We start from the raw sequence: 27,081 nt of genomic DNA on the forward strand, positions 1-27,081 counted from the left end.
CAAGAGACATCTCGCCCTGGCCTCGCCTCCCCCCTTTCTCCTTGAAGGCAGCGGCCTCTGCCGCCCAACCAATGGGCGAAAGTGCCAGCCGTGCTCGGGCCGCGCGCATCCCGGCGGCGGCGGAGTTCAGCTCCCGGCCGGGCGAGGATGACTCAGCCCACGCGGGCCGCGGCATCCCCGCCCCGGCGCGCTCTGCTCTACCTGGCGAAGTTCCCCCACCCGGGAACATCTTCCCCTTCTCCAGGTGATGGAGAACCTCGCGGAACCCAACAGGCCCCGGGGGGGGCGAAGATCAAAGGGGGGGGGGGGCAAGGCTCTGTGCGGCATCCCAGCCCCGGAGGAGGGATGCTTGGGGATGCTGGGGAAGAGGGCGGGGATAGGCGCGAGCGGCGCCCCCCACCCCGGCCTGGCTCCCCGGGCCTTTCGGGATCTCCTGGCCCCTGTCTTCCCCCCCCCCCCATGAAGCCCGTATTGCTGGGCTCTGTTCCTCAGTCTGCCCGGGCGCACCGAGGCAGCATCTGCACCCACCACCCTGTGACCTGGGGCTACGGGAGTGTGGGGAGCGTAGGGAGAGGGGAGGAGGTGCCTGGATCTGAGCAGCAACTTACAAGCAGGGTGAGGGAGGACACCGCAAGTCCCCCCCCCCCCCGGCCCCCGCAGCCCGAGCCTTGTCCTCCCCAGCCCCCAGCGTGGCTCGGTGCCCGGCTAGGGAACACGCTGCACGCACAGGACTCAGTTCTCTGTGGGATCCGGACCCGGAGCCGGAGGAGAGGGGGCAGCGCGGGGAAGCCGCCGCTTTGTCTCCCGGGTCGGGCAGAGAGTGGGGGGCCAGCCCCCGGCGCCGAGGCCCGGCCCGCGCTCCTGCACCTCCTCCTCCTCCTCCTCCTCCTCCTCCTCCGGCCGGGGCTGGATGGCAGATGCTCGTCACGCAGCAGTGCGCTCGCCAGAATTAGCCGGGGCTCCCCCGGGGCCCGAGGTTTTAGCCCTAACAAGCCCCAATCCACCAGCCAGGCCCCCCCGGAAACGCCGAGGTCCGGCCCCTCCGCTCTCTGGGGCGCCCGGGCCAGCCCGTCCCTCGCTCACCTCACAGCCCAGAGCTCAACTTCAGACTTTTTCCGCCGGCTGCCCCCTCCCCGGGCCCCGGCCCAGGCAGCGGCAGCAGCCCCCCGTTCCCCCGTCGGTGGCTGGGCCGGGGCGTGGGTTAGACGGGGCTGGGCGCAAGGGGGACCCCGGCGCAAGCCCGGGAGAGGGGGCAGTGCCCAAACCGGCCGGACCCGGGGAGAGGGAGGATTGGGCTGAGCTGGGGAGCGGGCCAGAGCGCCCCGGCGCCCCCGGACCTCCATCATCCCGCCATTCTGGCCCCGTTCCCCCTTGCGGGCGCCTGGCTGGCCGGGGACCGGCCGGGCCCTCTCCGGGGCGGTGGGCGCTCCCCGGCGGGGGGGCGGGGGAGGGGGAAGTGCAGACAGAAGGGAGGAGGAGGAGGAGGAGGAGGAGGGCGGGGGCGCCGCGGGGTCAGGCCGGAGGCAGCCCCGCGCTCACGCCGCTCACTGCGGAGTTGGGGCGGACTGCGCGCAGGCAGCGGCGGTGCGGGCTCCGGCTCAGGCACAGGCTGCAGAGGGGCTGGGGCTTAGGCTCTGGCTGCTGCTGCTGCTGCTGCTGCTGCTGCTGCTGCTGCTGCTGCTGAGAGCGGGCGGGCGGGCGAGCGCTTCGCCACCGTTACCAAGGACACACACACTCACTCACACACTCACACACACACAACTCTCTCTCTGCCTCTCACACACACAGTACTTTTCAAGTCATTCGCGCTGCGCCTCCGGAGGGTCCTCGCTCCGTTGCCAGCCTCCCTCGCTCCATCCCTTCATCTCTCCGTCGCTCCAGCCCTCCCCGGGGCAGTGGCTCGCAGGGGCGGGGTGGGGTGGGGTGCTGGTGGAGCGACGAGGACACAGCAACTGGGAGAGCCTCCCGGCCGGCGTCTGCCCTCCTCTCCCTCCCTCCCTCTACCTACTTCTCCCTCCTCCTCTCCTCCTCCCTCCCTCCATCCTTCCCTCATCTCTCTCCTCCCTCCCCCTTCCCTTTCCCTTTTGCTCCTTCCCAAGTGAGCTCTCAGCCGGCAGAGAGAGACCGAGAGGGAGAGAGAGGCGAGGAGGAGGAGGACGAGGAGGAGGAGGAGGAGGAGGAAGAGAGAGGAGGGGGAGGAGAAGGAGGAGGAGGAGCCCGTCCACCCCGCTGCGCTCCGCTGGGGGTTGGGGCTAGCTTTCCCGCGCGAGTGTCTCCGGCAAGTGCCCCCGACCGCTAGCCCACCATGCGGGCGCTGCCGAGCCCGCTGCGCTCTTGCCGGGGCATCTTCGTGCTCTTCTGGACCGTGTTCCTGAACGCCACGCTGGTGGACGTGGTCGGCTCGGAGCAGCAGATCCCCCTCTCCGTGTAAGTGCCCTCTCCGGCTGCCGCTTTCCCCACCTTCAGGGCTCCGCTCCCCCTTCCGGGCTGGGGCTCCCAGGGCCGGGGGCTCGGCTTCGCGGCTGCCCCGGCCGCCGCCGCCGCCTCCCAACTTTGGGCCGGCGAGTGCAGGTGCCCCATCCGGGAAGAGCCTTAAGGCGCCGGCTGGGTTTTCAGCTGCATGCTGGGGACAGCAGCCCCGAAGCCGGCTTTGCACTCCTTCCCCCAAATCCCCGGCTAGGGCAGGACCACTGCAGGTCCCGGCGTCGCCCTCCCTCGCCAACTCGGCCGCCCATTACCTAACCAAACTTTCCCGAGAGCCTCCAGCAAGCCCCTCACGCTCTCGGGAGCAGCTTGGTTGGGTGTGTGTGTGTGTGTGTGTGTGTGTGTGTGTGTGCTGCGAACTGGGCTGCCCAAGTTGGTCCGAGTTCACGGCTGAGCCAACCGGGCTCCCTTTGGGTGTCTACACAAAATCCAGCAGCGACTTTTGGGGGGAGCCGGAGGGAGCCAGGCCCGGCCTTGACCTGGCAGGTGAACTCCCTGCTCCTGAACTTGCACTTGGGAGCCTGGCTTGGCTGCTGGTGGCTTTTTCTCTCTAACACTCCATGAGGATGCACTTGAAGCAACAGTAGTGTGAGTGTGTGTGTGTGTGTGTGTGTGTGTGATGGAGCCGTGTTGCCCGTGTGACCCCTTGGGTGACCCGTCTCCCTCTGCTCTCCTTTGCAGTGTGAAGCTCTGGGCCTCTGCTTTTGGTGGGGAGATCAAATCCATTGCAGCCAAGTACTCAGGTTCCCAGCTCCTGCAGAAGGTAAGGGCTCCTCCGCCTGCCTGGCAGGCAGCTATGTCTTAGGAGCCGAGCTCAGAAAATGGAGGCAGACTTAGTTTGCCAAACAAGCGGGAGGGCTGGGCTCCAGCCCTCGGCGGGGGGCCGCGGCCCCTGCCTCTGGCCAGCAGACCCGCGCCGACTTGTCCCCGACTCCGTGGTTATTTTTAGCTGACACTTGATTCCAAACACCGAGGAGCCTGGGTACTCACTGGCAGTGTCCTGGCCAGAGCCGGAGAGTGGAACCTTGTGCCTGTTCTAGCCTCCGTGGGGATACTGCTCTTTCAGGGAGGAAAACAGCTGTTCCCCGGTGGGAAAACGCTCACTTGATGGTGGGGCCGATGCCCGGATCTGCCTGCCTTTCACCTTGGCCCTGGCCGTGCAGTTCACTCTCAGGGAAAGGAGGCTACACTATTGTTTGTCATCGCTGCAGTTCTTACAACCCCCATTATTCCCCAATCATCTCACCCCAGTGCTGGGATGTATTACATACATCATTACAGATAAGGGGAATGAATGTGGTTATCTTTCTGCTCAGCTGCACACTGGGTAATAACCTCTGAAAGTAGCCACAAACTGGAGAAATTGGGCTGTGTCTACATAATCCTGAAGAGTAATGAGGATGGAGAATTGATTATTAGGCCTTTATCAAGAGCTTTATCAACTTGAATTTCAATATGCAGCCTTCTGGGAGAGAGAGTCTCCTTAAGAAGGGGGTTGTTTGGCGTTGGATTAGGGGGAAAGAGAGGGGCTGAAAGGACTGTGGATTGGCCAGTCAGGAGAATTTACAGAAAGAGTTGGGGGAAAAAAATATAGATATAAAGAGATGTACTTCCAGTAGAAACCGATTCCCTATTGTGGTTCCAAACAGATTTGATGATCAACATAACTTTTGAGATTTTTTCCCCCTATGCTGTTTGGGCCAAAGTAACATATGTGTTATACGTTCTGCCTGGTAACTAAGTATGTATTTTATTTATAGCGTTGAGTTTCAAAGGAAACTTTGGGAAATGATGGGAAGCAGTTTTGCACGTTGGTCCCTAAAACAAACCTTATTCTGTAATGAATAAAGAATGAGTTAAAAATGGAGCAATACGAGCATCCTGTTAGCAAAGGGGTCCTGATTTATGCCTGTTCTTGGGAGCCCCCCAAAAGAGAAAGGTTGGCTTAATATCGCCATTGTCAAAATGACGTCAGCCCCATTAGAACCAGCTGGTTAGTTCTTCAGGTTCTAGTATGCCAGTGGGGGAGGGGTAATAGGAAGTTTCGGGACATAGGATGCAAAGACCAGTCCCCCCTCTCTGTTTCTGGGGTAGCTATCAAACTCTACTTTGCTACTTGGGTTTCTGTCCTGCCATCCGATGTGTCACTGCGCTGTTTGGCCTTGTCCATTATCCAGATGCAGTTTGAATTTTTTAAGTAGGGTGGGCATGTGCAAAACTTTGGGATTTTTTACCCCCCCTGGAGAACACTGGGTACAAAGGGAGTGCTAAAGGCTGTGAGAGAAGCCAGGGAGAGTTTGTGAATTTCTTAGTTACTCTCGAGCATCTGATTTGGCCACTTTCTTAGAGCCTGTGAAATTGCTGTCTCTTTTCTCTCTGAAGTTAATCTACACACACACACACACACACACACGATCTTCCTATTGGCTATTCAATAGTAGCTAATTGGAACCAGTGAAAGTGATGCTTTTACCTTCTCATCAGCATCCTTTCTCATATTGAATCCATGAGCAGAGATTTGTTTTTGTCATGCCTGCAGCTTGACAATGGTCTAATTTTTTCCAGCTGTTTATTGCTTTTGTTGTTACTTCTTACTTCTGCATGGTGCTCTATTGCCTGATGAAAAGGGATGGCTTTGAATTTGTTTAGCATTAAAGTGTGGGTCATGTAGCACTGATTCTGAGAGGGGTTTCTCCATTGTCAAATCTAGCTGCTCTCCAGTGTACATCGTCTTCGCCCCTTTAGGGTTTGGGGAAAATGAGGATACAGGTCAAGTGCAAGTGCAGGGGCAGTAGAATGGTATAAGGTATAGCGATGCCTTCAGACACACTAAGTGGAGCCGTTTCAGGATGATTCTGGAACTAGAGCTCCCTGAATGCATACATCTTAATGTGCATGAGGGGAGTCTGATTAGAGGAAAGTATTTGAAACTGATTGTTATTCTATCTATGAAGTTAAATAATAATTTTATTACATTTTTGGTGACTAAGGAACTGTAAACATTATATGATTTTGTATCGTCTACTCATCTTAGTTATGTTTGAAATAATGTGATATTATTTTAAAATGATAATTTATAAAGACCTGTTTCTTCTCACTCCTTTTAAATTTCCATTAAAGAAACCATCATTTGACAAAGTTTGGGATTTGGAGAAAGGACTTTTGTTAGAATCCCACCTCTTAAATATCTGCTAGGTGGCCATAAACCTACATACACAAACACACACATATAAGTATCAATGCCACAAGCACCTCAATAAGGCCTATCCTATGAGATACACTTAATCAATATTTGGATTGGAGTAAGTAGTCAACTGGAAAAAAAATTAGTCAACATTTGCGAGGATTTATATGCTCCAGGAGTTATATTTTGTGATCCAAGTTTAGATTTTATTTAGTTGGTTTATTAATGATCAGATCATTGGCTTAGAGAATTCCCAATGTGCCTGGGAGAACACGTGAGTACCTCAGAACGAGATGCTTGGCAACACTTGGCCAAGCAAAGGCAGAGGAGAGATGCAAATGGAAATATAGTTTTAAATATCTTTTTGCATGATGCTTTTAGAGAAACTAGCCATCTAGCAGCAGCTCATATCTATAAATGTCTGATGTCATTTGCCATGAAAGGAACGCTCAGATCTTAGAACTCTATCGTTAATGGTAAAGTTGCTTTTAACTTTTTTTTTTTTCTGTAAAATGTGTCGCCCTGATCCAATGCTTTAACGATGTCTCCAGAAGACCTTAAGAAGACACGCTATGTTGTGTAAGAGAAGGGAAATGCCCTTGGACGATAACATTTCTTTAAAACATTGTTTTAAGGTTTACTGAAAGGGACCGTATCATTTTATATATTGCATGAGATTTCTAAATAACCCTTTGTACTCTGCATCAGTGAAATAGCAGATAATTTCGGAGTGGGAATTTAGTACCTGAAACTTTAAAATCTCATGACAATCACTAGAAACTCAGCACTGGCTTGACATTAATTTTATTTATTTATTTTTTCCCTATTTTTTCTTTTTTTTTTATTATAGCTTTTTATTTACAAGTTATATGCATGGATAATTTTTCAGCATTGACAATTGCAAAACCTTCTTTTCCAACTTTTCCCCTCCTTCCCTCCACCCCTCCCTCAGATGGCAGGTTGACCAATACATGTTAAAGATGTTAAAGTATAAGTTAAATATAATATATGTATACATTTGACATCAATTTTAGAATATTTCTTTTAGGTCGTTGATTCTTATAAAATTATGAAATTTGAGGTAACATTGTTATGACTTTATCGTTTGTAAATAAAATTTCAAAAACATTATATATGCTTTATTTGCCTAGCTTTGTTAGATTTTTATAAGAAAAGAGAATATTTTAACAACTACGACTTTATATCCCAAGTTAGGTGATTTTAGCTCAAAATAATGAATATTGGACATTTGAGGTTCATTTTCCCCCCAATTCTTTTTTTTTAACCTCTTCCTCACAAACAAGGAAATAGCAAGCTGTGAATATATTTATCAGTTTTAAAAAGTAACTTTTAAACCCACTATCATGATCTCAGCAGAGTTCTAGAACACTGTGTGCTTTGGTCCTGAAGGGAAGGCATTGATGCAAGGCTGTGTTGGGCTTGTATCTAATTTAGTGAAGTTTTCCACTTGTCATATGGATTTGGCACCATAAAGGAAGATGTCTGTGTGCTACTGTATAAACAGTCAGGCCGTCCTCTCCTAGTTACCTCACGCTGCCGGGCTTATCATTTTGGTGTAAATTGAAATTAAGTTCCCTCTGCGACGTAGCCACACAAGAATTCAGTTGCCCTTAGCTTTCTCCAGCCTCCTCCTCCCCATCCATCCAAAATGTCAAGTGTCGTCTGGCCTCTTTGGGAATACTTTTAAAACCCACATTTTTATAATATCCTATTTGGGAAATCACGAGGCCCCACTGACATAGAGACAGTGGCTTCCTCTATTTCACCTGGAGGCTGTTCTTCCAATGTTCTCAATAAGCATAATTTAAAGCCTGGTGGTGTTTATTTCACTTGCCTGAGTGAGAATTCTACAGAAGTCGCAGTCTGGAGATTGTGGGACTTGTTTTCCAGAATTCAAAAGCATAAAGGTTTCTTTCCAGATGCATATTCCAAGGTGGCAATAATCCTAGATAGGGAGGAAAATGGCTAACAGGATCTTCATAAAAATTAGGAAAAAAGAATGGACTTTTGCCTGATAAACCTCTTCTAGTTCTCAGAGCAGAGATGCTTGGAGTGCATAAAAGGGCTTTTATCAAGTATTCATTTCAAAAACGTTTCTCATATGGGAAATTGAGGTCTATCTCTAGGACAGTCAGGGAGGTAAAAGGTTGGTTGTTTTAAACATTTGGACAGGTATTGCTTTTCATCAATGGGGGAATCATCAAACTATTAAATAATGAAATAGACTCACTTATCTGGAATCTGGGAGGAGGAGAGTGCTACAGGATGCCTGATACCAGCGACTTCTAGGTTATGGGGGGTATTCACCTAAGGGAGGAGCATTCTTGTTGAATAAACACTCATCCGCTGACATCCAGTACTGTGCTCCGTGCACTATGCAGGCATTAATCCTACTCTGCAGTGCCTTTAATCCACGAGGCCATTTCAGATCATCATGTTTTCAGACAGGTTCTTTTTGAGTCATTGATATTAAACCCCAGCTAGCTCTTTGAGAGGATGGTTTTCAGCCTTTCAGGGATGCCTGTTTCCTACAAGAGGGGAGACATCCATACATTATTCTAATGGTAAATCAATTAGCATTCAGGACATGCATCTCATTCATGCAGAACATCTATCTTTAATTTTAAAACACATAAAATGGTGACTTGCCGTTTTCTGAACTTCATTTTCCACAGATTCACCGAGGTTTGGGCAAGCCACCTAATTGTTAATTGCATGTCTTCCTTTTCCTTCTGTAAAATTTACTCCTGCCAGGGCATGTCTCCGTTTTGATTTCCTCTTATTCAAAGGAACCACTCAAGCTTGCTTGGTCAGTGAGGTCGGGAGGTTTAGTGATGCTCTAGTCTGGTGAATGAAAACAAATCAAAGGGCAGGCTTGGTTTTCCTGCTGAATGGGAATCTTGGATCCTGTGCCAGGGGGGATTATCTGTATGACACGGGTAACCCATGCCCAGGCTTTTCAAGGCAGAGAGTTAATCACAGTGTTGGAATTAAAAATGCGCTAAACGGCTTCAGTCCAAATGGGTGAAGGGATAAAGATATTTTAAGCTTAGGATTCTTAGACCTCCCTTACAGTCTGAGCAAAACCCAGTTCTGCTTTTAAGTGAAAGCAAGACCTATGGGAAAATGAGACCTTTCGAGTCCCACGGGGCACGGGTGTGTCCCTTTTACTTGAATTGACTCCCTTGCATTTATACTTTATATATACAGAAGTGGAAGTTTGACATGTCAGTTGAGCATATATGTGACATTAAGCAGTCTTACCCCCAAACTTTAGGTCTAGAGCTATAATAATCGTCAATTAAACAATGCTTTGAAGAGCAACAACAAAAACACACTGGAAATCACTTTGCATTTATCTTATTTGATCTGTACAAAGACACTGTGTCTAGGGTCACACAGCTACGAGGGTTTGACATGGGATTTGAATTCACTTTTTCCTCATTCTCTATCCACTAGACCAAGCAGCCTATCTGAGAGCATGTGACTTCATCAAATGAATATCCCTTGAGTTCTTCAAATTCTGTACTTGCTTCTTTGACCGTCTATCCAGTAAACTCTATTGACTTAGATGTTGACTGCATTGTTTTATGGGAAAATGATGGTGTGGAAATAGTATCCTATAGATTACTTTCCAAGCTATTTTATTGGTTGGGTCAATAGATATTTATTAAGCCCTTGTTGTATATGAGGCCCCGTTCTGGGAGATAAAAAGAAAGACTTAATGATATTGTAAGGAGATAATGATCATATGGGCAATGAAAGAAATCTTGGCCCATACTACACCATAGTGATTTTTCACTATGTGTAGGCATAAGGGGACATTATTTCATAGTGGAGCCCAAGGGGACATTACTTAAAAGACAATGTTCCAATCACTTGTTGCTTTGGACCGTAGTCAGAGCCTCCATTAAGTCTCTTCAAGGGGTCATTTTATAGAGGAAGAGATTTGACCCTGAGGTTAGCAGACATCTCCAGTTGAATTCCATCTTTGCCCTTGGCCAAATCCATTCACTTCTCTGAACTTCAGTTTTCTCCCTTGTGAGATGGGAATAATAATAGGTATTTCCCTACTAACATCTATCTCCTGAAGTAATTGTGAGGAAAATGCTCTGCTATTTTATGGCCTCGTGCAGTGTTATTATTCAGTGTCAGTGGACAGTGATGTCCCTTTTACTTCTCCAGATGAAGTTGTTTGATTTCCCTTCTTGGCTTTATTAGAGAACCCTTTGGGTCATGCTGGTCAGAGTGGGAGAAATGACATGGTTCAGGGATCAGGAACAACACCTGTGTAACCATCTACCAGGTCTCCATGGTGTGGAGTCAGGGAGTGACTGTGAAACTCACCTCGGCCACTTCCTTGCTATATGTTTACAGGCAAGACATTTAATCTTGTTGAGCCTCAGTTTTTCCACATGCAAAATGGAACTTTAGATTTCAGAAGAACCTGGGAAGACTTGTACAAACGGATGCAAAGTGAAGTGAGAAAAACTAGGAAAACATTGTACTCAGTATTAGTGACATGGTGTGATGACCAATATGATTGACTTTGCTCTTCTCAGCAACACAATGATCAAAGACAAGTACAAAGTTCTTGTGAAGGAAAATGCTATTCACATCCAACAAAGAACTGATGAACTTTGATGCAGAGTAAAGCATATTTTTCCCACTCAATTTTTTTCATGTTTTTCCTTCTTTTGATTTGTTTCTTTTTTTACTACTGTGTCTATTATGGAAACATGTATAATCTATATCAAATTGGCCTCATTATTGGAAGAGGGAGGGGAAGGAGAGAGGAAGAAAAATTTGAAAGTTACAATCTTGTAAAAATCAAATCTAAAGGAGCAGTGAGGTAGTACAGTGGATAGAGCACCAGCCCTGAAGTCAGACGGACCTGAGTTCAAATCTGGTCTCAGACACTTAACACTTCCTAATTGTGTGACCCTGGGTAAGTCACTTAACCCCAATTGCCTCAGCAAAAAAAAAAATGCTAATAATTGTCTTGATATGAAATTAATAAAAAAAAATACTATTAAAAAAGAAAAGAACACCTGTTTTACTCATCTCCCAGGTCTGTCCTTTTGCAAACTTTCAAGCATTATATAATTAGTTCTTGCTAATAATAGCAAGTATTTATACAGCGATTTAAGGTTTGCAAAGCACATTACATGCTAATTCATTTTATGGGTAGCTATATAAAAGCCAGCTGTTATTTGGATGAATATTTATTGTATGACACTGAATCAAATATTTAGATCTAGTGGGAGCCTTAATGGTCATTGAATTCTATCTCATTTGACAGATGAGGAACTGAGACTTGGACTTTTCCAAGGTCACACAGCTAATGAGCTTCTGAGACAGGATTCAAACTCGGGGCTTCTGACTCCAAAGCCAGCATTCTCCCCATTATGTCAGGAGACCCTCTGGTTGTTACTAAAGGCTAACACTTTTGCATTGTTATTGTACATCACTCAGGGCTTCTTCCTTTTTCTTCATCAACACAATTGAGAACGACCCAGGAAGTTTTCAGTCAATGCTGAGCATCCAATGAAGCTCATTTCCATTCCCTTTGGATGATGCTGGTTGGATGCCAGACCCGCTTGCTCTGAGGCTGTTTAAATGCGTATTAAATTTATAAGGTGCCTGGTGTCCTGGAGATTTGAAATTAGTGCTACAAAAATAAATATTGCCAATAACAGAAACTCCTCTTGTGGATGTTTTCAAGGACACTCCTTGGCAGGCAGGTCTCGGTCTCTCTCTCTCTCTCTCTCTCTCTCTCTCTCTCTCTCTCTCTCTCTCGACAAGAAATAGATGAAAATTTCACTATTTTGTGCTTTTCTGATGATTTGTTTTTGTGTTCTGGGTTAGCAAGTCATCAGGTGTCCAGGTAAAAGGAGCTGACGCCCATGTAAATGAGTTGTACTTTGGCTTGAGAGCATAAATGACCTCAACAGGGATGATAACCGACAACTATTTGTATGATACTCTAGGGATTATGTGTGTTTTATATTCAATATTTCCTAAGAAAGGATAAGCTAGCAAGTGCCTCCAGTGTTGTGCTCACCAACTACCTTCTTTAACAGGTGGGGAAACTGTGTTTTTCCTGGGAAATCAGTTTCCTAATGGGACTCAATCTTCTGGTGAGTGGATGTGAACATTGTGGTACTCTGGGATCTTCTTCCAGGTTTATGGTTGACCCCTGCCCTGAGACTTTCCCCTCAAACTTGTTGATTTGGCTATGAAGGATGCCCTTGCCTTTAATAGAGAAGCACTTCAAATGTTCCAGGCCAGGGGGTACAGAGCTATGTTGTGTGCATTGATGTGTGTGTGGGGAGGAGACTGGCTCAGAGCTTCAAATGCTCACAGTCCTATTCCAAGTTCTGCGCTCTGACACAATTCCAGGCTCCCTCTTGGGAACCAGTTTGCCACGGGGACCTCCTGGCCTTTTCACAAAAGCTTGCTTTGTGGCCTAAGGTTGAAAGCCGACAAAAGAAGCTCTTGGGCAGGTCTAGACTTCTTTCTTTACATTAACCATCTCAGATCATGGAATCTGGATCTAGTACTGACAGGGATCTCAAAGGGTATCTAATGCAATCCCTTTACTTTATAGATGAAGACACTAAGGCTCAGGGAAGGGAATTGTCACACAGGTGGAAATGATAGAGGCAGCATTTGAACCCAAGTCTTCTGGTTTCAGCTACAACACTTTCCCCCTAATACAATACTGGATCTTTACTCTCTGGGGTAGTGGGTTAAATAGAAATGGGGCTTTGATTCCTGGCTTGGCCACTTATTACCTTGTGATCTTGAATGAGTTCCTTTGCTTTTCTGGCCTCGATGTCCTCATCTGTAAAGTGGATTATATGATGCTCTAAATTAGTAGATGGACTTAAGATCATGGTCCTTATGATCCTAGACCTCAGGGAGGTCTAGAAAGGAAGGAATGGATAGGAGAAAGAGAATTCTTCCCAATCTAGCCCATTCTTTAAAGTTAAATCGGTCCAATCCCCTTTCTCTCTTGAAATCCCCCAACCCTCACTTAAACCCTGCACTACACTTTGCCTGCAGAGACTCAGGTGAGATGAGGGCAAAACATTTTCAGGCATTCAGGATGATTGTCCCTGTGGTAGTGTCACAGACTTGAATTTGATGGTGATTCATGGAACAATCTGCAGACCGGCCCTACCTACTCTGAACTTATCAAGCCTGGCAGGAATCCCCGAGACCAGAAGTGAACAGCAGCATTTTATGGCATTTCTCTTATGTCTACAAAGCTGGGAAGTGGGAGATTCTGACCAGGATGCCTTCAGCCTGGGCAGCTTTAGCTTCTTTTCATTAGGAGAATCAGTCAACTTTTTAATTATGTTTAACTGAGCTATCCACCGGAGGCCTGGTGCTGAACGAAGGCCGCAGTTGGAAAGGCAAGGCAGAAGAAGCAGTGCACTTCTGAATGTCTTTTTCTGTGTCTCTCCTGGAAGGTTCTGTTCTTATCGAAGATTTAACGTCCTCCACCATTCTAGGGCGGAATGAAGAATGTTGTGGTTTTGTTTGTCCACTGTGAACCTTGCAAATGGCCACAGTCCAGAAAAAAATAAAAGATCTTTGTTGAGGACCTGCTCTCTGCAAGATGGTAAGATCATTGAGCTGTCAGAGACCAGAGAGATCATGAAGGGCAACTCCTTCACTTTCTAGATGAGAAAATGATGACATATTCAGGGTCACACAGCTAGGAACTGACAGAACTAATATTTGGATCCAGCTTCTCTGACTTTTAATACAATTTTCACTGCACCGGCGTAAAAATGTACAATGTAGAAATAAAAGGAAACCAGAATTTGGAAAGGAGTCTTTTCAGGGAATATAAATGGGTTGAATGGTAACTCAGGGATAGAGTTATTCCTCTTCGGGGGGCGTTTTCTCAATATGGATATACTTTCCCTTTGTGCATTAGGCCAATGGCAGAGCACATTCTGGGATTTCGGTGAGCCCGAGGCTGCATTTATTTGGGAAGATGAGGGCAGTTAAGGAATTTTGTGCCCTCCTTAAAAGTGGCCATGGTATAACAGGAATCCAAACACTTGACATATGACCATAGGAGATTATCACGGCTTAAAAAAATACTTTGTTGCCTTGCATCCTACGATGCAGATGCAGGCAGTTGCCAGAATTCACATTTGATTTGCTTTATAATTGTATGGAATACGAGCAGCCAGGTGAGAGTTTGAAATATGGAGTGGGCCTCTGGGCTCCTCGGAACGGTCCCATCCATAATGCCCCTTGTATTGTGCTTTGTCGACGCCAAGGCCGAGAAATAATGTAAAGAGAACCATATGTGTGGGAGGTGATCAATCCATTGGATGTAGCCACTTCATGGCTGCAAGATATAACATAAAGCTCTGCTCTTCGCCTCCCACCAGTTTCCATTATCAGTGAGAATTTCTATTAATGTAATATGATCGCATCTTGCTCCAACAGCTCAATGGGCATAGATTTTGCCCTGCTGTCACAAGCTGATCAGTGTTGGGCCCCTGGGAAGGCAACGCTGAAGACTGGATATTCCTTCTGGAAGAATAGAATTTTTGCAGATCTGAGCAGTTTCTATTTAAATGAATATCTAAGATGCGATTGTAAAGCATGGTGGGTGACTTCAGAGCTAGAAGTCACCTCAGAGGCTATTGATTCCAAAATCTAGTTTACAGATAGGAAACTAAGGACTTGGGTGATTAAATGGGTTGCCCATAAGTCACACATTGGATCACCGATTTGAGCCAGAAGAAGTTGCATCAGAGGCCATCTGTTTCAAGCCTCTGCTATGACTGATAAAGAAGCTAGGACACAGAGATTAAATCTACTCCCCAAAGCAGGAGACTGACTGCATTTTGTGAATTTTACTGCAAAATTACTACTAACATTCAAAGGTAAAGAAGTTAATCCTTTACTATACTGTACTATTTTCATTTTTGTGAGTGTAGGATTCCCTTGGCTCCTGGCATCTTTTCCCTAGTAACCCTGTTATTATTTTCTTTTCTAATAGGATATAAGCCCATCGAGGAGGACATTTTGACTGTTTTTTTTAATAGTTTCCTGGCACATCGAAGGTGCTTAATTAATACTTATGATTGAGTGGCTTGTCTAAGGTCACAAAAATAATAGTTGAATTGAGATTTTAACCATACTCATTCCCACTTCTGCCATATCCCAGCAATCCACTTTTAATAACATTAAAATCAAATACTAATAAATTAATAAAATTAAGTACTAAAGATCTTATTAAGGAGTCAATTGTAAAACTATCATTTTATAGAGAAACATCAGTGGGTCATCATTTAAAGTAAGAAATAAGCCTATCACTTCCTTCTGGGACTCAGTTTCTTCTTTTGTAAAATGGAAAGCCTGAGTTTGTTGATCTCTAAGGTTCTTTCCACCTCTAAAGTTATCGTCCTCTCTGGAAGGGGTAGGTGGTTCCCTCATTCTTTAAAAAAAGCAAAAAGGTTTAAAGTGGTCAGGACTGAATGTTCAGAGGGATATTGGGAATCACAGCTGGATTTTGGCCATCCTGGCTAAGTTTGGGGGTCCTGTAGGATGGAGATATTTCCAGAGTGGTAAAGGTGATGGACTTGGAAAGCCATCAGCTTTTTAAAGACGTTCATCTTGCCTTCCAGATGGCCCTTTGCAAGAGCTGTTATGGAAGTGAGTACATTTGTCAGCCAGTTCCTGGGAGAACGGGGAGGCCATATTCCTTCCTTCTAGAGCTGATCAGGTCGAGTCACTGGATGACTTTGCTTATGTGCTTCTTTCAGGGAAGGAATGTCCCCTGAATGACTTAATGCTCTCTGCTTTCTCCCAGGCTTTATGGATCTGGAGCTGGTATCTAGTCCAGTCTCATTTTGTAGCAAAGGGAACTGAGGCTCAGGAGGTTGTGACTTGGCCCAGCCCTGTGAATTGTCTCTCTGGGTAGCAAAGGTCCAAGACATGGATTGCACGCAGGTCCTGGGATTGTAAAAATCAGTGTGAGTTCCCTCTGTGGAAGAGGACCAAACCTCAGTGTTCCCAGGGAACAAGCAGCTTCCTAGTATGCCATTAATCAGCAGAGATGGCCCTTCTGTTAGAGCAATCTGGTTGGTGGAAACTTTTATTCTCCCTGAATTCACTCAACAGCTTTTGATTTTTTTTTTTAATTCGCCTCTATGATTCTTTCCTCCTTTGAGTTTCCTACTGACTGTTTGCTCCAGATGTTGTCTGGGTTATTGCAATTGTCCTTTCTAATCTAGCCTCATAAAAAGGAGAGGAATGATGAGATGGGGGAGGGGGAGACCAAGTAATTCATCTGGTGTTTCTCCCCCCCTTTCCTTGATTTGCTAAGTTTTAATGCCCTTCTTCTATCTCTTTTCAGAGACTCTTCATTCATTTGTTGTGATTTTTTAGAAGCTTTTCTGGAAACCTAATTGAATTTAGCTGACTTTGCCTTTTCCCTCATCCCTTTATAGTAATGGGTTTATTTCCCTCTTTTGTGATTACATTTTTGGATAGAAGCAGCCCCTCGTTATAGTGAAACTGTGGCCATTTTGCTATTTATTACCGATGGCTAGATTGGATGCCATAAACCCTAACTGTCCTGTTTAAGCAAGAGCTTTCTCCTGTGGTCAGTTTAATGGTGTGCCAATTGTTTAGTGGCTTCATTGGTGACGATTATTTGTGGCAGATTTGGGAACGTGCTGGATCCTAACTGCACCCTTCCATCCCCATTTCCCAAAGGACGAGTGGTAGTCACGGTTGCAGAATCTGTACCTGGGTTGAGCCTGCCCCCCCTTTCTAGCAGGAGGGTCTCATGAAGCTGCCATTTACACCTGGCACTTGATCACCATGGAGCTGCCCGCCTCCCAGATGCCCAAGGTGGACTCCGGAGCCTGCGATCCTCACCCTCCCATCTCAATGTCAGCAGGACAGGCAGGCTTGGAGCCAGCCAGAAGGAACCAGACCAGATGTTCTTGGCTCGCTCCTCTCAGCTCTCGTGACCTCCCGTGGCATCCAGACAGTCCTTGACCCCACTCTTTTTATGAGTGGGAGGAACAGAGGGGGCACCTGAGGCAAACACCGGGAGCTGAGTCCCAGCAGCGAGCCTGGGGCTACATCCTCGTTCCCCTGCAGCAGCAGGATGAGGCACTGCAGTCTTGTGTCTGTGCAGGAGGAGCACCAAGCAAGACGCCTCGCCACGGAGCTGGCTGGCCGAGTGGAAGGCAGACGACCGGGCTTCTGCTGGATTTCCTCCTTGCCTTCTTTCTTCCAACCCATTAGGAAGGACAGTGAGGAGAAATAGGAGTTTCCATCTCTGTCCTTTCCCCTCTCCCGTGTCCTTGTCATGCCTTCTGCAGAGACCCGTCACCATGAAATATGGACCCACGTACATTGCGTGCCTGCTGAATGGGGGCTGCCTTTTGTGGGGGGCCATGCAGACGGCCATCCCATATTCCACCACAACCCATAGATATAGAGCCTGCGTGTCAATGGAGGCAGTTTCCTCTCTCTGCATGACACGTGCTAAACTATCACAGGCTGTCTACCCCCAATCTTGCACAAACACTGTCTGTCCTCTCTATGGAAGACTGAGTGTGCAGTGTACAAGGACTCGACAGGCACGGGCGCGTGAGATCCTTTTGGGTCATTTTCTTGGCACTTTGATTGCAGGCTCCCTGCTTGTCTCTCAGAGGCCTGCCTAGTTTATGTACCTAGAGAGTTTGGGGCATATGAAGTGAGGGGAGCAGCTGGCAGTCAATTAGATTAGATGCATTTGATGGGGCTCTTGTTGCCAAGAACTACTCAATTCAAATTTTTAGGCAGTGGGAGTGTGGTGGGGAGAGGGCTTATATTGGATTCTGGAAGCCCCAAGTTCGATTCCCACTTATGACACACACACACCAGCTTTGTGGATCTGGTGAAGGTAACTTCTCAGTGCTCCAGGTAACTCTCCAGGTAACCTAAGACTTATGTTATAGAAAAGTTGGTGATCAGTGGAGGTTGTTTTCCATCCCAGCATTTCCCTGTTGTATCTATCCTAGATCACCACCATCAGCCCGGATTTTTGATGAAGTCCAAGCACTGTCAGCCAAGCTCATCCTATTGCATGAGCTCCTCCCCAGAAATCTGCCCACTTCTTAGGATTATTTCTGGTCACTAAAAATCCAGAATCTATAACTATAAACCAGTAATTTCCTGAATGATGCATGAATGAGCTGAAATTATAAAATTCATCCCTGAAAAGTGCTTGTCTTACTCACTTAAAGGTAGTAGAATCAAAGTGTTATAGAACTAGAAGCAACCATGGAAATCATCACATTCTCTGGTCTCAATTAAAAAAAACCAGATGAGTAAACTGAGGTCCCTAGAGGAAAAGGGACTTGCTTATAGTCACTGTGACTTGCAAAACTCAAACTAGAATTAAGGCATTCTTTTTTTATTACATCAGTTGTCCTGAGGCAATAGGAGAATGGAATCCCTTTTCTCATTTTACTCCTTCCCTATCAAATAGAAAAAAAAAGCATATCAAAGTCTAGTTCCCATTTCACAGAAAAAGAAATTAAAACATGTCAATGCAAAGATTTGATCAAGATGCCAGAAAATGTCTTTAGAAGAGAAGTTACTTCTTCCTCAATTTTTCTAGAAAATTGGGGTCTGTTACAAGTCATTTTCTCATTTCACTCCTTCCTTTCCAAATAGAAAAAAAAGTATATAGAAGTCTAGTTCCCATTTCATAGAAAAATAAATTAAAAACATATCAATGCAAAGATTTGATCAAGATGTCAGAAAATGTCTTTAGGAAAGAAGTTAGTTCTTTCTCAACTTTTTCTAGAGAATTGGGGTCTGTTATCTCATAAAATACTTTTCTGTGTCCCTGACTCAATTTTTCCAAGTTGAATATAATCCTCTGTCATATTCATCTTTGGGTGTATGTAGAAGGCACTTGTTAAATGTTTATTGAAGTAATTAAATCCTAATTTTTCTTCTGATGTTATTTATCCTGTAGATGGGTTGTTCCCTGGAAGACGCCTGCCTTGGGAGGCTGAAGGGAAGTTAAGGCTTTCGGTGTTTTCACCCTTTCCTCAGCTTAAACCCACATTTATTGTGAATATTTGATAAAGTTATTTTGCCTCTTGTAAATACATAAATTAAAAATAAAGGATATATGAAAAAAGATGCTAACTGCACCCAGAGAAGAAATGATAACTAGAAGTATGTATAGTATAATGTACGTGTGTGTGTGTGTGTGTGTGTGTGTGTGTGTATGTGTGTAAGGGTATTCATCTCAAGGATAGGGAGGAGGGAAGAAATGAAAAGAAAAAAGGAAATTTATATGATAGCAATTATACTTTAAATTTATAGGAATAGCAAGTTGTATACAACAGAGTTGTTTCATATGCAGTCATCTTTTTATGATATATTATGAACATACTTATTTTATCCCATAAATTAAAAAAAATGAAAATGCCTCTTTTACCAATTTATATTATTTAAGCACAATTAGTTGAGTACCCATTTATTTTAGGGGTGTCTTATGTGCCAAGCAAAGTGCTAAGTACTGAGGATTCAAAGGCAAAAATTCAAAGCAAAGATTCTTGGTCCAAATGGGTCACTAAGTGTCACTTTTACTGAACATACCCGGGCCAAGGGAAATGAAGAGAAAGTAATGATCCCTGGACTTAATCACCACCCACAGATGGCCTGTCTGGAAGCCTGGGGGCAAAACTCACTTTTTCTAGCACAGAGGGGATTTTGAAAGAGTGGGAGTAGGGCTCACTATTTGGAGAATTTCTTTAATTTGTTACTTTGCATTATCTGTACATAGATTCAGTATATGGGTAGAACACTATTGAACACCATTGTGGAAAACTGAGTTATTTTAGTAGAAAACTGATGACTTGTCTATTTTTTTTCCTTTATTCATTTAATGTTTTCAGAGCTGGAAAAGATTTGAGATTAACTGACCCCACTCCTTTCTTTTACAGATAAAGAAAGGAAGGGACTTGCCCAATGCAATGTGAGTTTAAAGGGATGGGACTTTTATTTTTTGTCTTTACAGCACTTTGCCTAATGCCTGGCATATAGTAGGCATTTAATAAATGCTCCTGGATCAATTTTTTAAGGATGCATGGGGAATATTAGCAGCATCAGGATTTGAACTCGGCTCTCTAACACACAATCCAGCCATTTTTTTTTTTCCTGGCACTTCTCATATCCTCTCACTCATTTAAGAAATATTTATTGAGTGGCTACCTGTGTCCGACCTGGAAGAAAATCCCATAGGATAGGCTATTTTGTTGAGACAGTTTCCCTTGAGTGGCAAACTTTCAGCTATTTATTTGACACTAAACAGAACTGTGTTTGCAACATTTGAAAATCCTCCCCTTGATTCGACTTGGCCTCTGTCTCCTTTGTGGGGTACAGACTAGCCTTTGGCTCACCCGGGACCAGATGCTCTCATTCCTATAAAACTGGCTCTTGGGGCTGATGCTAAATGGTTCTCAATCAGCAAAACCTCTTGTGAACATCTGGGTACAAAATGCTGATCCCGATTCCCCTGGCTCCTGGGATATTGTTCCCTTCAGAGGAAAGGTAGGCACTTTCGAACTGCATTAACTTGAAACAGAACTAAGGTACTGCTTAGCTTGATTTGGACACATTCATAGGCGAGGCTGAAAGGGATCTTTGAAATAATTATAACAACAATAGAAATAGTTGTTCAGTCAATCTTCAGTCATGTCCAAGTCTTCATGGGGTTTTCCTGGCAGAGATACTAGACTGGTTTGCCATTTCTTTCTCCAGCTCATTTTACAGAGGAGGAAACTGAGACAAATAGGGTTAAATAACTTGCCCAGGAGTAATGAGTATTGGATTTGAAATCATCTTGATTCCAGGCCCAGCACTTTATCCACTGAATTATCTAGATGCCCCTAGTAATAATAATACTAGTTAACATAAATGTATATATGTACATATATTTATCTATTTCTTTAATGTTTGAGAAGCACTTCACATATATTGTCTCCTTTAATCCTCAAAATAACCATGAGAAGTAGATGCTCTTGTTATTTACAGGGGAGGAAACTGAGGCACAGATCTGTGGCAGGATTTGAATTTGGATTTTCCAGATTCTGAGGCCAATGCTCTAGATTTTAGAGCTCAAAGGAATCTTAGAAATCTTTAAAATTTTGCTTATTCCATAAACTAAAAACAGGAGAAATAAAACCAAAAACACACAAAGGATTTGCTCTTAGCCAATTCAGAACCTTCATAGGATAAATTGACAGTAGGAATATAGTGGCCAGAGTGCAGGACATGCAGTCGGTACATTAATGATTTGATCCTTCTCTGAGGCTCAGTTTCCATGCTGTGCTTGTTGTAAGAACCATCACTAGGCAGTGAAAGGGATATTCAGTAAAGGAGGGGAACATCTACTATGTGTCAGACACCAGGGCAAGTTTCACAAATAGCATCTCTTTTTAGACTCGGGTCTCTTTGAGACCATAACTCAAGGATACAAGACTTTTTATTGTCTCCATTTTATAGTTGAGAAAACTGAGGTATACATATTAAATGATTTGTCCCAGGTCACACAGTTAGTGTCTAAGGATGACTTGAATTGAGGAGCAGGGCTCTGTCTCTAAGTAAGCAAGTTGAAAACACTGACCCTACTATACCCTCCGAAAGCTGTTTTAAGTAAGCAGACAAACCACATGTACCAATGCTTTTGAGCTTCTTGGACAATGACGAAGAATAGCATTTTCTTTAGCAGATGTTATCTATAAGGATCTCTCCCTACCTTCCTCTTGAGAAACAAAATCTCTTTTATCTTAAAGATTGGTGTCTACTTTTGCCAGTACCTTACCAGAGGAGACCACAGACCAGTCCATGATTTCCCACTTTTCAGTGTGACATCACCAATAAATTTCTGCTGGTGTGTTCCTATCAATCGATCATCAATAAGTATTTATTAAGCCCCTATTATTGGCCAGTACCTGTTCTGGAAACTATAGGTTGCAAAACCAAAAGATGAAATAGTATCTGCTCTCTAGGAAACATGGACAAATATGTACATTATACATATAATATATATATATTACATATATATATTATATATATATATACAGAGAGAGAGAGAGACAGACAAAGAAAGAGAGAGAGAGAGAGAGAGAGAGAGAGAGAGAGAGAGAGATAAAGAGAAAGAGAGAGAGAGACAGAGACAGAGACAGGCAGAGAGAGAGAGACAGAGAGACAGAGAGACAGAGAGACAGAGAGGCAGAGAGAGAGAGAGAGAGAGAGAGAGAGAGAGAGAGAGAGAGAGATTGATTCATTTTTGGGGAAGGCAAGTGGTAATAGCTCGTTTAGAATCTTCATATGTTTATGTGATTTTCTGCGAACACATGTATTAATTTATTAATCTCATGCTCTATATCTATACATGCAATCTATCTTTGAGCTGTGGAATCTACCTATTCTGTCCATATAATCTATCTTTCCTATCTATACAATCTATCCTATTTAATCTATGTATTTAATCTAACTGTCCTATGTTATCTATCTATCCTATTTATATACTTGTTCTCTCTATTTTTTTTTCTCTCTCTCTTTCCTATGTTTTTTTCTCTCTCTCTCTCTGTGTCTCTCTCTTCCCTTGTCTCTTTCTCCTTCTCCCCCTTCCTTTATCTTTCTTTCTCTCTCCTGGTCTCCCTCCCTTTCTCCTTCCTTCTTTTCCTCCCTCCTTCTCTCACTCCCCACCCTCTCTCTCCATCTTCTCCCTATCTTCTCCCTATCTCCTCCCCCCACCTCCTTCTCTCTGTTTATGTTTCTCTCCCCCCACCCCCATCCGTTTTCAATACTTAAAAGGAGTTTTACTTTAGCCTTAGCCTAGGAATGACGTCAAGAATAGGGAATCTCTGTTGAGGATATTGAAGCAGTTAGATGGCAAAGTATATAGAATGTTGAACCGGGTTTCAGGAAGACCTGAATTCAAATCCTGCTTCATATTGAAAAAAATCACCATCTTTCAACCTGTTTATTTATCTGTAAAATGAGAATAATAACAGCACCTACTCACAGAGTTTTGGTGAGGATGAAAAGGAGGTTTTATGTGTAAAGTGCCTTGAAAACCCCAAGAGACTTTAAGGATGCAAATTGTTGTTTTTATTATTATGTTGATTCAGGATAGTCCTCCTTTCCTAGTCTGCTATTGGTCCTGCTATTGGTCCATGGTCTGAAGCCTGAAGAGGGAAGAGTTTCACTTCTTCCACACTATTTAGTTGAATGGTGCTGACTCCTCAGGGATTACAAGGGGCCAGGGCAGCCTTTTATTTACATGTAAACTGATCTCTAAGACCTGTCCCACCCCTCAGGCTCCCAGGTGGTTTCTATTTGTTGTAGAAACATCTGAAGCAGGAGAAGAGAGGTCTAGGCTTGGAGTCAGAAAGCCATAGGTTCGATTCTCACCTCTGACTACTTAGCAGCAGAGTAATCCTGGCGAGAACCAGCTCACTCCCATCAGACTTTTTTCCCTGTCTCCAAAATGTAACTGTAGTTTACCTCGTAGGGTTGTTGGGAATACGGAAGGAAATAATGTATGTAAAACACCATGAAAATGTCATTGATTATTATGGTCCCCCTGAAAAGCCAGGATGGAATTTGTGCTCACACTAAGGCACCAGAACCTGTCCAGACAGAAACAGCTTCTCCCTTACCCGCTAGTCCTCAATTTCTGGAAATTGGGAGAACCTCAATATTTTCTTCCAGTGGATCTCAGTGGAGAATAAAACAAAGAAAGCCCCCCGGGGGTTGTGAAATGGGCTGGCAAACCTCAGAACTTGTCCTCTTTGTTCTATGTTATTTGGCTGAGGTTGGAGGCTGAAACAAGCTTCCCTCGTCTCTCTCCCCACCCCCTTCCTCCCCCAAAGTCATCAGAGCCAAAGCAGAATTCCCATTCAATTGGAACTGAGACTTCCAGCTGAATGACTTGGGCTACCTTTAAGTGATGGTGGTTATTCATAGGCTACAACCAGCTTTGGCTCGTTGATTATCAATGATTTTGTTTCATGAGATCTGGAGGCAGGTCCAAAAAAAGGAAAAACTTGAGAATCACGGGCAACTTGGGGCAAAATTGAAAAGCAAGAGAAGCTCATCGTTTGCGTCTTCCCATCTCCTATTTCTCTGTCTTTATATCTTATCTGTTTCTCTCTGTTCCTAATTCACTTTAATTCTTCCAATGAGCAGCTACTTTGTGTCAGTTACTGTCCAGAAGTGCCAGGACACAAGATCAGAGAGAAAAGTCCCCGCTCTCCCAGGCTTCCATTTTTCTGGGGGAAAGAGAAAGTATGCAAAATAAGCTAAAAAGAAAATATAAAGTGAGTTCAGTGTGGAGGAGGATTACTAATATCCGAGGTAGCAGAAAAGGTCTTAAGTAGCTGCAGCTTGAACTGTCTTGAAGGAAATAAGGAAATCTTAGAGACAGAGACAAAAAAGTTGATTTATCTTTTCCTGAGTGATCAAAAAGCTGTGAACTTCATTCTTCACTTCAGATTTTAAAAGGTGCTGATTGGCAAAAGGCTTTAACTGGTCTTCTTCACCGGGGATATTGTCATATTAATGGGGATTCTCCCTAAAAATCAGAGGATCTTCAAAATTTAAGGAAATGACCATGAGGGAGACAATAGCAGAGGGGCTGAGTTCAGAGGCTGGTTCTGCTCTTTACTCCACAGGCCAGCTCTGGCACTTCATGTCCTCTCCCTGGATATTTGGGAGACATTTGGACTATATAAGCCTTGAATACTATGGCTAAATTTTAGGACTAGTTACTGATTAATGGGAGATGGAGAAGATTTGAGAATGGAGATGGGTTCTGGGCTTCTTGGCATCCCCAAATAAAATCGTATGACAAAGGCAGCTTCGCTACTGGCAAAATGAACCCTCAGATTGTTCCTGAAGATTTAGATTCTTTTTAGTAGTGAGTTAACTATAAAAGAATTGCTGTTTGGAATGAAGAAGTGTGTGTGTGTGTGTGTGGGTGTGTGTGGGAGAGAGAGAGAGAGAGAGAGAGAGAGAGAGAGAGAGAGAGAGAGAGAGAGAAAGAGAGAAAATGAGAAAGAGAGAGAAAGAGAAAGAGAGAGAGAGAGAAAAAGAGAAAGAGAAAAAAGAGAGAGAAAGAAAGAAAGAGAGAGAAAGAAAAAAGAGAAAGAGAGAGAAAGAGAAAGAGAGAAAAAGAAAGGAAGAGAAAGAGAGAAAAAGAAAGAGAGAGAGAAAGAAAGAAAGATAGAGACAGAGAGAGATACACACACACACACACACACACACACACACACACACAGACCCTATTTAAAAAGAGATTCAAAAGATTGTTCCCTAATCCATTCACATAAGTTATAAAAAGATGCCCAAGCTTCATTGTGGGTATGTCACAGAGAGACGTCCCTGGTGGGGGCAGCTGTTGCTCAGGTAGGATTTCACCTTCAAGGTCTAGCAGGCGTGAGCCCTGGAAGTGAGTCCTTCAGGTCTTAGCATGGAGCCATTCCAAGAAGACGACTAGCTTTGAAAAGAATCTGCCTCTGATGTAAGTAAGTGGATTCTGGCTGTTAGAAGAGAATACTTTCCTTCCTTTCTCCCCTCCCAAGTGGGATCACTTTAGTAGCCAATTATAAATCAAGGGGCACAGTAATTGCCGAATTCAACAGTGACTAATGAAAATGAGGGAAGATGACAGTTAGATAGGCGAGCATTAAAACCCGAGAATAAATGGTGATATTTCCAGATTTGTGTTTGTGTGGTGCATGTGTCAGTCGGGTGAAGCGATGTATTTTCATAATGAAAGCATGCTGGAAGCTTAGAGTTTGCCTCCTGAAGCCTGAATGCTAAAGAGAAGCAAATTTAACGCTAGCTTGAGAGACAAGGATTCAGACCCAGCGAAGAATTGTGCTTCTCCTTTTAGGGAACCTTGCTGCTCAGCCATTTAATAACATCTCCGAAAGGTATGAGAACTAGGGGAAGGGTTCCAACATGGGTTCTGAGTGCCCGGCTGCAGGGCAGGCAGCCAGGGGCCAGGCCCAGGAACCTGAGCCCTCTGGTTGCTGGACCTTGGGAAAGACCAAGATGCAGCAGAGAGAGCTCTCTTTGGCCTTGGACTATGGAGAGCTTCTGTGTTCTACTGGGAAGAAAATAGTATGACAAGAGTGTGCGAGTGCTAACAATCTCCCTTAATGCACGAGTCTTTCTTCTCGGTCTCAAGTATTATGGGAACTTAATGGAGTCTGGCCCTGGACAGGATTCAGTTCAAACACAAGACATAAAAGGGCATTCTGTCTCCCGCCTAGCTTGAGCTCATCCCTCTGCCTGGAACGCGCCCATTTCTTGTTTCTGTCTCTTGGACTTCTTAGATTTCTTTAAGGTTACATTCAAGCATCATTTTTTACATGAAGATTTCCCTTCTCCACTTAGATGCTAGTGGCTCCCTGCTCCCATCCTTGTTGCCCAGTTACCTTATATCTATTTTGCTTTTACCTAAGTATATATGTGTGTGTGTATGTGTGTGTGTGTGTATATATAAATAGAAATAAAACTAAATTCATAGACATGTTTCCTCCCCAGCTTGATTGTAAACTCCCAGAGGGCAGGGATTATTGAGACTGGTTGGTAGCTCCAGTGCCTAGCACAGTATCTGACTCAAAGCAGGCTATTATTAAATGCTTGATGAAAGAGTACAATTCATTCACCCTCTTTTCATATAAACCAGACAAATCTGGTAGCAGCTTTTCCCCCCCTGAGGCAATTGGGGTTAAGAGACTTGTCCAGGGTCACACAGCCAGGAAGTGTTAAGTGTCTGAGGCCAGATTTGAACTTGGGTCCTCCTGACTTCAGGGCTGGTGCTCCATCCTCTGTGCCATCTACTGCCCCCCCCACTCCCAGTAGCAGCTCTTAACCATCATTAAATGTTTCTTGGCATATGGCGGCAGGATGGGACAGAGGAGAAGCTCCAACTTTGGCTCTCACCCCAATTCCACCATGGACCCACTTTGTAATCTTGGCCAAGTCTCTTTAGATCTTGGCACCTTGATGTCTTTCCTGTGATTCTAATGTGAAAATTTGGTGAGCAAAGGGACAATGACTTTTGTTGGTTATCAAAGATGGAGGATCACTTTTCAGGGATCATGGATCTATAACTAGAAGGGGCATCAGGGCTCTTTGCAAATACTTTATAAACCAGGTAATGGCGACCTGGAGATGTGCAATGACTTTTGGGCTCAGGGTCACATCGGTAAGCAACATTAGAAAATGGATTTGAGGCTAAGTCCTCTGATTCCAGAACCCGTGGCATGATGGCTACTGGGAACGAGATTCTCATTTGGGTATAGCTTGAACTT

At 44.7% G+C, this 27,081-nt stretch overlaps 1 protein-coding gene across 1 annotated transcript in view; it reads left to right on the forward strand.

Annotated features, from left to right (window-relative positions):
• Positions 1–2,166: 2,166 nt before the first annotated feature.
• Positions 2,167–27,081, forward strand: part of CACNA2D3 (calcium voltage-gated channel auxiliary subunit alpha2delta 3) — a 1,010,949-nt gene continuing 986,034 nt past the window's right edge. The window contains exons 1-2 of the mRNA XM_031952127.1: positions 2,167–2,427; positions 3,166–3,247. Coding sequence (XP_031807987.1) covers positions 2,306–2,427; positions 3,166–3,247 — 204 coding nt within the window. The 5' untranslated portion in view covers positions 2,167–2,305. The remainder of the gene's footprint in view (positions 2,428–3,165; positions 3,248–27,081) is intronic.

Source organism: Sarcophilus harrisii, chromosome 1, assembly GCF_902635505.1.
Source record: "Sarcophilus harrisii chromosome 1, mSarHar1.11, whole genome shotgun sequence".
NCBI lineage: Eukaryota > Metazoa > Chordata > Mammalia > Dasyuromorphia > Dasyuridae > Sarcophilus > Sarcophilus harrisii.